At 38.1% G+C, this 10,744-nt stretch overlaps 1 protein-coding gene across 3 annotated transcripts in view; it reads left to right on the forward strand.

Annotated features, from left to right (window-relative positions):
- The window catches only part of NHERF4 (NHERF family PDZ scaffold protein 4), a 110,818-nt gene extending 102,504 nt beyond the window's left edge, over positions 1-8,314 (forward strand). Inside the window, exon 11 of one of the 3 annotated variants that reach the window (XM_069741198.1) lies at positions 6,058-7,997. Coding sequence is in view for 2 of the 3 variants with exons in the window: in XM_069741199.1 (XP_069597300.1) it covers positions 6,058-6,126 (69 nt within the window). In the remaining variant the exon portion in view is untranslated. Of the gene's footprint in view, positions 1-4,951; positions 5,337-6,057 lie in introns of those variants that run through there. The other 2 variants (XM_069741201.1, XM_069741199.1) reach the window with 2 other exon arrangements.
- Positions 8,315-10,744: the final 2,430 nt, after the last annotated feature.

A 10,744-nucleotide genomic window follows, 5' to 3' on the forward strand; every position in this document is an offset into this window, starting at 1 on the left:
ACTGATTGTGGAAACTTCACACTAGACCTCAAGCAGCTTGGATTGTGGCCTCTCCACTGTTCCTCCAGACTCTGGGACCTTGATTTCGAAATGAAATGCAAAATTTACTTTCATCTGAAAACAACACCTGGACCGCTGGTCCAGTTCTTTTTCTCCTTGGCCCAGGTAAGACGCTTCTGGCGTTGTCTGTTGGTCATAAGTGGCTTGACACAAGGAATGCGACACTTGTAGCCCATGTCCTGGATACGTCTGTGTGTGGTGGCTCTTGAAGCAATGACTCCAGTAGCAGTCCACACCTTGTGAATCTCCCAAAAATTTTTGAATGGCCTTTTTTTAACAATCCTTTCAAGGCTGCGATTATCCCGGTTGCTTGTGCACCTTTTCTGCCACACTTTTTCCTTCCACTCAACTTTCCATTAATATGCTTGGATACAGCATTCTGTGAACACCAAGCTTCTTTAGCAATGACCTTTTGTGGCTTACCCTCATTGTGGAGTGTGTCAGTGACTGCCTTCTGGACATCTGTCAAGTCAGCAGTCTTCCCCATGATTGTGGAGTCTACTGAAACAGACTAAGGGACCTTTCTAAACGCTTAGGAAGGCTTTGCAGGAGTTTTTTTTATTAATTATTATAATTTACTGAGATAATAACTTTTGGGTTTTAATTCGCTGTAAGCCATAATCTGAACATTAACCCCTTCGTGACATGCGCCGTACTAGTACTGCGCTGCCGGCACTGCATTAGTGCCAGCAGCAGTACTAGTACAGCGCACCGATCACCGCGGTCTCGCGCTGAGCACCGCGGTGATCGGGTGCGGGTGTCAGCTGTATATGACAGCTGACACCCCGCAGCAATGCCCACGATCGGCGCTATCGCCGATCGCGGGCATTTAACCCCTCTGATGCCGCTGTCAGTAGTGACAGCGGCATAGAGGGGGATTGCGCAGGGACGGGGGCTCCCTGCGCTCTCCCACCGGAGCAACGCAATGAGATCGCGTTGCTCCGGTGACCCGGAAGGAGTCCCCGGATCCAAGATGGCCGCCGGACTCCTTCCAGGTCATGAAGTGACCTGGCTAGCCGGCGCCTGCTGAGAGCAGGCGCTGGAGAGCCAGCTAAACTACCTGTCAGATCGTTGATCTGACACTGTGCTATGCACAGTGTCAGATCAACGATCTGATCTAATACAGAGATGTCCCACCCGGGACAATGTTAGAAAGTGAAAAAAAAAAAAATAGAATGTGTAAAAAAAAATAAAAAAAAATCCCCAAATAAAAAAAAAAAACATTTCCCAATAAATCCATTTATTTATGTAAAAAAAAAAAAAAACAATAAATGTACACATATTTGGTATTGCCGCGTCCGTAACGACCCGCTCGATAAAACTATCCCACTAGTTAACCCCTTCAGTGAACACCGCAAAAAAAAAAAAAAAAAAACAAGGCAAAAAACAACGCTTTATTATCATACAGGCGAACAAAAAGTGGAATAACACGCGATCAAAATGACGGATATAAATAACCATGGTACCGCTGAAAACGTCATCTTGTCCCGCAAAAAAAAAGCCACTATACAGCATCATCAGCAGAAAAATAAAAAAGTTATAGCTCTCAGAATAATGCGATGCAAAAACAATTATTTTTTTATATAAAATAGTTTTTATTGTGTAAAAGCGCCAAAACATAAAAAAATTACATAAATGAGGTATCGCTGTAATCGTACTGACCCGAAGAATAAAACTGCTTTATCCATTTTACCACACGTGGAACGGTATAAACGCCCCCCCTAAAAGAAATTCATGAATAGCTGGTTTTTGTTCATTCCGCCTCCCAAAAATCGGAATAAAAAGCGATCAAAAAATGTCATCTGCCCGAAAATGTTACCAATAAAAACGTCAACTCGTCCCGCAAAAAACAAGACCTCAAATGACTCTGTGGGCCAAAATATGGATAAATTATAGCTCTCAAAATGTGGTGATGCAAAAACTATTTTTTGCAATAAAATGCGTCTTTTAGTGTGTGACGGCTGCCAATCATAAAAATCCGCCAAAAAACCCGCTGTAAAAGTAAATCAAACCCCCCTTCATCACCCCCTTAGTTAGGGAAAAATAATAAAATGTAAAAAAATGTATTTATTTCCATTTTCCCATTAGGGCTAGGGTTAGGGCTAGGGTTAGGGTTAGGGTTAGGGCTAGGGTTAGGGTTGGGGTTAGGGTTTCAGTTATAATTGGGGGTTTCCACTGTTTAGGCACATCAGGGGCTCTCCAAACGCGACATGGCGTCCGATCTCAATTCCAGCCAATTCTGCTTTGAAAAAGTAAAACAGGGCTCCTTCCCTTCCGAGTTCTCCTGTGTGCCCAAACAGTGGTTCCCCCCAACATATGGGGTATCAGCGTTCTCAGGACAAGTTGGACAACAACTTTTGTGGTCCAATTTGTCCTGTTACCCTTGGGAAAATAAAAACATAGGGGATAAAATATCATTTTCGTGTAAAAAAAAATATTTTTTATTTTCACGGCTCTGCGTTATAAACTGTAGTGAAACACTTGTTGGTTCAAAGCTCTCACAACACATCTAGATAAGTTCCTTGGGGGGTCTAGTTTCCAATATGGGGTCACTTGTGGGGGGTTTCTACTGTTTAGGTACATCAGGGGCTCTGCAAATGCAACATGACGCCTGCAGACCAATCCATCTAAGTCTGCATTTCAAATGGCGCTCCTTCCCTTCCGAGCTCTGCCGTGCACCCAAACAGTGGTTCCCCCCAACATATGGGGTATCGGCGTACTCAGGACAAATTGTACAACGACTTTTGTGGTCCAATTTCTCCTGTTACCCTTGGTAAAATGAAACAAATAGGACCTGAAGTAAAAATTTTGTGAAAAAAAAGTTAAATGTTCAATTTTTTTTAAACATTCAAAAAATTCCTGTGAAGCACCTGAAGGGTTAATAAACTTTTTGAATGTGGTTTTGAGTACCTTGAGGGGTGCAGTTTTTAGAATGGTGTCACTTTTGGGCATTTTCTGTCATATAGACCCCTCAAAGTCACTTCAAGTGTGAGGTGGTCCGTAAAAAAATGGTTTTGCAAATTTTGTTGCAAAAATGAGAAATTGCTGGTCAACTTTTAACCCTTATAACGTCCTAACAAAAAAAAATTATGTTTCCAAAATTGTGCTGATGTAATGCAGACATGTGGGAAATGTTGTTTATTAACTATATTATGTTATATAACTCTCTAATTTAAGGGCATATAAACTAAGAGTTTGAAAATTGCTAAATTTTCATAATTTCCGACATATTTTTGTTTTTTTCACAAATAAATGCAAGTCATACCGAAGAAGTTTTACAACTATCATAAAGTACAATATGTCACGAGAAAACAATGTCAGAATCACCAGGATCCGTTGAAGCGTTTCAGAGTTATGACCTCATAAAGTGACAGTGGTCAGAATTGTAAAAATTGGCCCTGTCACTTAGGTGAAAACAGGCTTTGGGGTGAAGGGGATAACAGAAATAAACACTTGAAATAGATCGCTCTGTGTGTAATGACTCTATATAATATATGCGTTTCACTTTTTGTATTGAAGAACTGAAATTAATTAACTTTTTGATGATATTCTAATTTAGTGAGAAGCACCTGTATTTGCCATAAGAGAAAATTAAGCTGTCAAAGAAACTAAAGCCATGAGAATTGAGCAAAATATAAAATATTTAAGCAGTGGAGTGATGAGATGACAAAAAGGGAAAAATGAAAACCAACACAATGTTTTCTCACAGCAAACCACACATAGAGTCAACTAGGAGCAGGCTGTCTGATCACGCAGGAACAATTATAGGCTCATAGTCATCTGATTCCATAAATGAGAGGAAGTGAGACCATGTTCTGTAAAAGACATTTATAGCCAAGAAAAAAGAAGAAAAATAAGCAGCCATATGGTCCCATAAAATGTAAACTTTATTGAACAGCATTAAAAACCACCAAATCATATACGACGATGCAAACAGGGGAATAAACATGCGTTCCAATGACCATAGCTAACGGGCCGGATCACCAACAAAGCCCTGCTATAGCATAGTATTAAGCCTCATTATGATAGATATCCATAGGCAAAACAAATATTGAACAAGTGCCACAGCTTTATTAAAAATGATGTCAGCCATCTGGCATGGATACGTACCTAATATGTGCAGGCCAAATAGGTGACCGAGCCCGATCCCGACACGCGTTTCGGAGCAAGCAGCTCCTTCATCAGGGGGTGTGTATGGTGGGTGTATATATACACACCGCCAACCGGAAATATGCAACTCACCCATATACGCACACCACACATACCACACACGCCCCCTGATGAAGGAGCTGCTTGCTCCAAAACGCGCGTCGGGGTCGGGCTCGGTCACCTATTTGTCCTGCACATATTAGGTATGTATTCATGCCTGATGGCTGACATCATTTTTACTAAAGCTGTGGCACTTGTCCAATATTTATTTTGCAGCTATGGATATCTATCATAATGAGGCTTAATACTATGCTATAGCAGGGCTTTGTTGGTGATCCGGCCCGTTAGCTATGGTCATTGGAATGCATGTTTATTCCCCTGTTTGTATCATTGTATTTGATTTGGTGGTCTTTAATGCTGTTCAATAAAGTTTACATTTTATGGGACCATATGGCTGCTTATTTTTCTTCTTTTTTCTTGGCTACAATTCTTGGCAGCTCGTCTCTATAAGTCCTCCATGCATGTTTGCTATCTCATATCTCTATTGTGGCAAATTTTACATCTTTATATATATTTAACATTCTTGCTTCAATTCTATTATATAAAAGACATTTATAGTATTACAGGCGTGGTTTGACTTCAAACTAAATTTTATTCTAAATCCCTCTCTATTTGGTGCTGTAATCTAAGCTATATTCTAATATACTTGTATGAAAAGATCCCTATTGTTTCCTATATACAGCTCTGGCAAAAATTAAGAGACCACCACATCAAATCCCTGTGATGGCCAGCCCAATCTCCAGACCTGAACCCCATTGAAAACCTCTGGAATGTAATCAAAGACGATGATGGATAGTCACAAGCCATCGAACAAAGAAGACCTGCTTCAATTTTTGTGCCAGACGCAGTGTGAAAGACTGGTGGAAAGCATGCCAAGACGCATGAAAGCTGTGATTAAAAATAATAATAATAATAATAATTTTTATTTATATAGCGCCAACATATTCCGCAGTGCTTTACAAATTATAAATCATGGTTATTCCATAAAATATTGATTTCTGAACTCTTCTTGAGTTAAAACATTATTATTGTTATTTCTAAATGATTATTAACTTTTTTCTTTGCATTATTTGAGGTCTGAAAGCACTGTTTTTTTTTTTTTTAAATTGACCATTTTTCTTTGTCAGAAAAAAATACACAATTTATTGCTTGGAAATTCAGAGACATGTTGTCTAAAGTTTATAGAGTAAAAGAGCAAAATTTACATTTTACTCAAAAATATACCTATAAAGAGAAAAATCAGACACACTGAACATTTTGCAGTGGTCTCTTAATTTTTTCCAGAGCTGTATTTCCGGATTACATGTAGGGTATTGTTGTACTCAGGAGAAAATTTTACAACAAAATGAGGTCAGCCAAGGTGTTGAATACTTTTGCAAGCCACTGTATGCCACCAGGAGGCAGCTTTATTTCTGAGATCACTATGTGAGTAGCCTTTGAGGTAGGGATACTGTAAATTTACCCTTCTATGTAGCACAGCACTGGCACTTTTAATATCAATACCTGGATCTATACTATATTTCTTTAGCTTTGCAGATATTTATGTGTTCTAATTTTGGAAGTTTATTCCCTGTCATTTTATTTCGTGCTCTATTTTGCGTAATTACTTAGTACAATTTTTTTAATCATTCCTGCTGGAATCTCTTCATGTGCTGGAATCGTTATTTATTATTCTCAGGTGTTTCGGTTAAATGAATAGCAAAGTGTCGAGCATTATATTTTCTCTGGGATTATTGTGACTGATAAAAAATAAAGCGTGATATTGATATAATGCTATTTTTCAAACAGGTTGAAAAAACATTCTCTCATGCACAGATGGGGAGAGAAGGTACAACTGCTCAGAGCAGTGAGGAATAACATGAGAGTTTATACTACGGAAGATGACTCCAGTCCTTGATGATGTTTTTGTTCTCTCTGCTCCAGTTATTATATGAGCACCAGGCTTGTACAGATGGAACCTGCACTTTATACCAAAGGCTACACACTACAAACACTGCCAATAGTAGATGATGTGATCACTTATAGTCATTAGAGAAACACTAAGGCCATGTGCACACATTCGCGCTAAAAACGCTATAAAATCTCATTAAAAACGCATACATTATGCAATCTATCATTTAGAATGCATTCTGCATGTTTTGTGCACATGGATGCGTTTTTTTCCGCGAAAAAAACGCATCGCAGTAAAAAAATGAGCATGTTCATTATTTTTGCGGATTTTCTGCATTTTCCCACAATTCTATGCATTTGGGAAAAAACGCACAAAAAACGCATCAAAAACGCGTCAAAAACGCGTTAAAATCGCGGTAAAAACGCATGCAGATTTCTGGCAGAAATGTCCGTTTTTTGTCAGTAAAATTTCTGCAAGAAATCCTGACGTGTGCACATACCCTTAATCTACATTCCTACAGCACAATGTGACCTATGATCCTGCCTACAACCATATCATATTGATTTTATTATTGACATTTTTATATTAATTTGCTTTTGCTGATACAAATTGTTACATAATCTACACAATGTGTCATTTAAAAGCTGCACTTTAATACCTACTCACAAATCAGCCGTTCGGGTACCTGCTCACGTAAGAAATTTGCTGTGGATTTTCTGCAGTGTATCCACAGCGGATTTTGTCAAGGACTTGCTACATATTTCACCTTTTGCGCTGTAAGAGGAGATTTTGTAATGAAAAACCTCCGAAAGAATTAATGTGCTGTAGATTTCAAAATTATTTCACCTTTTTCTTCAGCGTGTAGATGAGATTTTCCTATGGACATCTTTCATATAGACTCAGGATTCTACCTTAGACTTTAGACTGATAGTTACACAGCAGATATAAGCTCTAGTTGCTCTCCAAATTTAACAAATAGGTTGGTTAATTTTCTTAAATGGAGTTTATCACTTCCAAAACTCAAATTGAATCATTTGTACATTCATTATAGGGGTCTTAGCCCCTATAAAAATAATACTTGCAATGTAGATTTTACTTATTGTGTTTATCTAAAACACATTTTTATTAGATATGTAAATTAAATTAGGGGATTCAGTGATTCTCATGGCCATGGGCTCAGTACACCATTGTGCTCCCCCAATTTTAATGCTTCACACATCCAATTATGTTGAGTGACAGTGTTTGCTTTGGATCGATGCCTGATCTGAATCCGCAGCCGTGCGCGTTCTGACACTGCCGATGGCAAAAGTACAGACAGTGTCCGCGTGTGCATGTTCTTATCTCCCTCTCCTATCAGCATCGGCTGTTTACTGCTGTGTAAAACTGTGTGCAGCGAGCAGCCGTTACACACAGGAAAGTGATGAGAACATGTGAACGCACTGACATTCTATGCAAAAAAGTGTTGAGGTACCAATTCTATAGCTTTTCACCAGTGTGTGCTGACCCTTCTTTTGGTAACAACCTCTTTGTCAAATTTCTTCATGGTGGTGTAAATTCAAAGACACATAGTGATTTTTCAAAAAGGGTAGAAGAAAAACAGCACTCACCCCATTTCACGGCGTATCAGTCCATGTTTATTTTCAGTTCATTCAGGACAGCTGCATAAAGTGCAATGGTTCTAGGAACGTGAAGACAGGTGCAGGGATTTCATCATAAATAAGCGAGTAAAGCCAGCTCACCAAGCAACCAGTGCAGGTGCACGGAACTCCACGCTGATCCACACAGTCATATGTGAGAAAGGAAGAAAAAAACTTGTTCCAGCTCCATAATCGTAAAATTCAGGCTTGATACTTTATTGTTCCAATTAAAAACATTGGATGTGCAGCTCTCCAAAAGCACAACGGGAAAAGAGCGACGCGTTTCGATCACTAAAGATTTTTGTCAAAGCTATATACAAAAAGTCAGATCCACAATAAATGGACACCATTGACCAATGAGAATCTAAACACGAATCACATGACAAGTCAAAGGTCCTGGATGTACAAAAAACAATAATGATTAACAAATTGACTAAAGACAAATATACAGACATACTTTCAGTGGAAAAAAGAAAAAAGACAATAAAATTAAAAACATAATGTACAAATATGTTTTGACGCTAAGAGTGATACATCAATTCATTAAGTTTGTTGAGACCAACTGGAAATCGGGTGTTAAGATAATAAATCCAAAATGCCTCGCGTGTGAGAACACGCCGTCTGGCGTCACCCCCACGTAAAGGTCTATTCACATGTTCTATGCCATGTATGTGAAAATGCTTAGTGCTACGGGCATGTTGTGTGATGAAATGTCTTGAAGCTGCTTAGACGACTTGAATCTCCAGTGTTACCTATGTCATAAAGATGTCCAGTAATGCGTACCTTAAGTTTGCGTGATGTACATCCGATGTAGGATAAATGACATGCAGTACAGTCAATTTTGTAGACCACATAGGTGGTGTTGCAGTTGATATATTGTTTAATATTGAAACTTGCTGAATTGTCAGAATTATTAAAGATTTTGGTAATAAATGCATGTGTTCAAGTTTTACAGTTATTTGAACCGCATTTATAATAACCAATACAATCTAACCATGTCTTGTTTTTGTTTCTGTTTGCACAAAACATGCTTGGCGAAATTTTATTGCCAATAGTTGGAGCTCTCCTAGCTACTACATTGACTCCTGCTTTCAAAATTCTAGCCAAATTTTCATCCTCATATAAAGCTGGGAGAAATTTGTTATCGATTCCCTTGATCTCATAAAATTGAGGACTGAATTGAAAACATACAAAAGGTTTTTTGCCTATGTCAGTTCTAGGATTGGAGGATGCCATTTCTGTTTTGGATGCAATGAGATCTTCGCGTTTTTTATGGGTTAGAATTTTACGTGCTCTATTCAAAGTCCATTGTGGATAATTGCGGCGTTTTAACTTGCCAGATATCATGTCGATTTCTCTGTTTAGATCATTACTGCAATTGCGTTTGACTCTGGTAAATTCACCTACGGGGACTGACCGGATTGTGTGTCTAGGGTGATCACTATTATCACTATTGATCACATGTAGAAAGGTGTTACCACTTAATGATTTGTGATGTGTCTTAGCTGAAATTAATTGATTCTCTGTACCACTCAAATTCAGATCCAAAAAATTAATTTGACTGGAATCTTGTCTATAAGTGAAACGAATATTATAACTATTAGAATTAAGATAATCCACAAAATTTGGTATGGCAGATACATCGGCACCCCAAATTATGAGCAAATCGTCGATGTATCTGCCATACCACACCACACAAGAAAGAAAAGGATTGGAGACGGAAAATATGAATTCATGTTCCCAAAACGCCATGACCAGGTTAGCCAAAGAAGGTGAAAATTTGGCACCCATGGCCACACCTGACTTCTGCAAAAAATATTTACCGTCAAAGGAAAAAAAATTATGTGTCATCAGAAAAAATGTGGCTTTTAAAATAAAATTACTTAAATACACTGAGTAATTGCTGAATTTATCAAGATGAAACTGAAGAGCTTGCATGGCCAAACTATGTGGAATGCACGTGTACAACAAAATCACATCACAGCAGAGCCATGAATAATTGGATAACCACAATTTGTCCAAAAAAACTCTTAACACCTCCTTAGAATCTTTGATGTATCCCGGGATTCTACAAACAAGAGGCTGCAATAATGAATTTACCCATTCACACAAATGTTCATTGGCCGAGCCAATTCCAGACACAATTGGCTTCATAGGAGGAATGGCTTCATTTTTATTAACTTTTGGGAGCCCGTGTAAAATCGGGCATACCGGGCTTTTTACAACCAAATATTCCGCTTGTTTTTTTGTTAGAACCCCTAAATTGTAACCCTCTTCACTGATTTTGTCCACTTGGTCCTTGATTTTAATTGAAGGATTTGTTCTTAACTTTTCATATGTGGATAGGTCAGATAGCAATTCCATGCTATTTGAGTGGTAATCTGTAGAATTCAAGACCACCACTATTCCTCCTTTATCAGACATTTTTATTACTATGTCTTTCATGTCCTTTAATTCCTGTAGTGTCTTCCATTGTTTATATGAAAAATTATTAGCAGTCTTTTTTTCATTAGATGTTATTTCATTATTTAAAGTCCTTAATTCTCTTTCAACCAATTCCTGGAACTTGTCCATGCACTCAGATTTAGTTTGGATCGGATAAAAATATGGATTCTTGGTTGAGGAATTATAAGATTGATCAATAGTTATATTATTATTTTTCTAATGACACATAATTTTTTTTCCTTTGGTGGTAATTATTTTTTGCAGAAGTTAGGTGTGGCCATCAGTGCCAAATTTTCATTTTGGGGGTGGCGGCACGGGCACAATATGTTCATTTTCTGACTTAACATGTAAGTTATATTCACTTCATATAAATTTAACTGGGTCTGAGCTATGGAGTAGGTCTTGAAATGTTTGCATATGTATTTAATGCATTTTGTCTTAAGTTCATTTAACTATGGACACTTATTGTTGCCTCAAAAAGTGATCAATAGTTCTATTGAAG

Source organism: Ranitomeya imitator, chromosome 10, assembly GCF_032444005.1.
Source record: "Ranitomeya imitator isolate aRanImi1 chromosome 10, aRanImi1.pri, whole genome shotgun sequence".
NCBI lineage: Eukaryota > Metazoa > Chordata > Amphibia > Anura > Dendrobatidae > Ranitomeya > Ranitomeya imitator.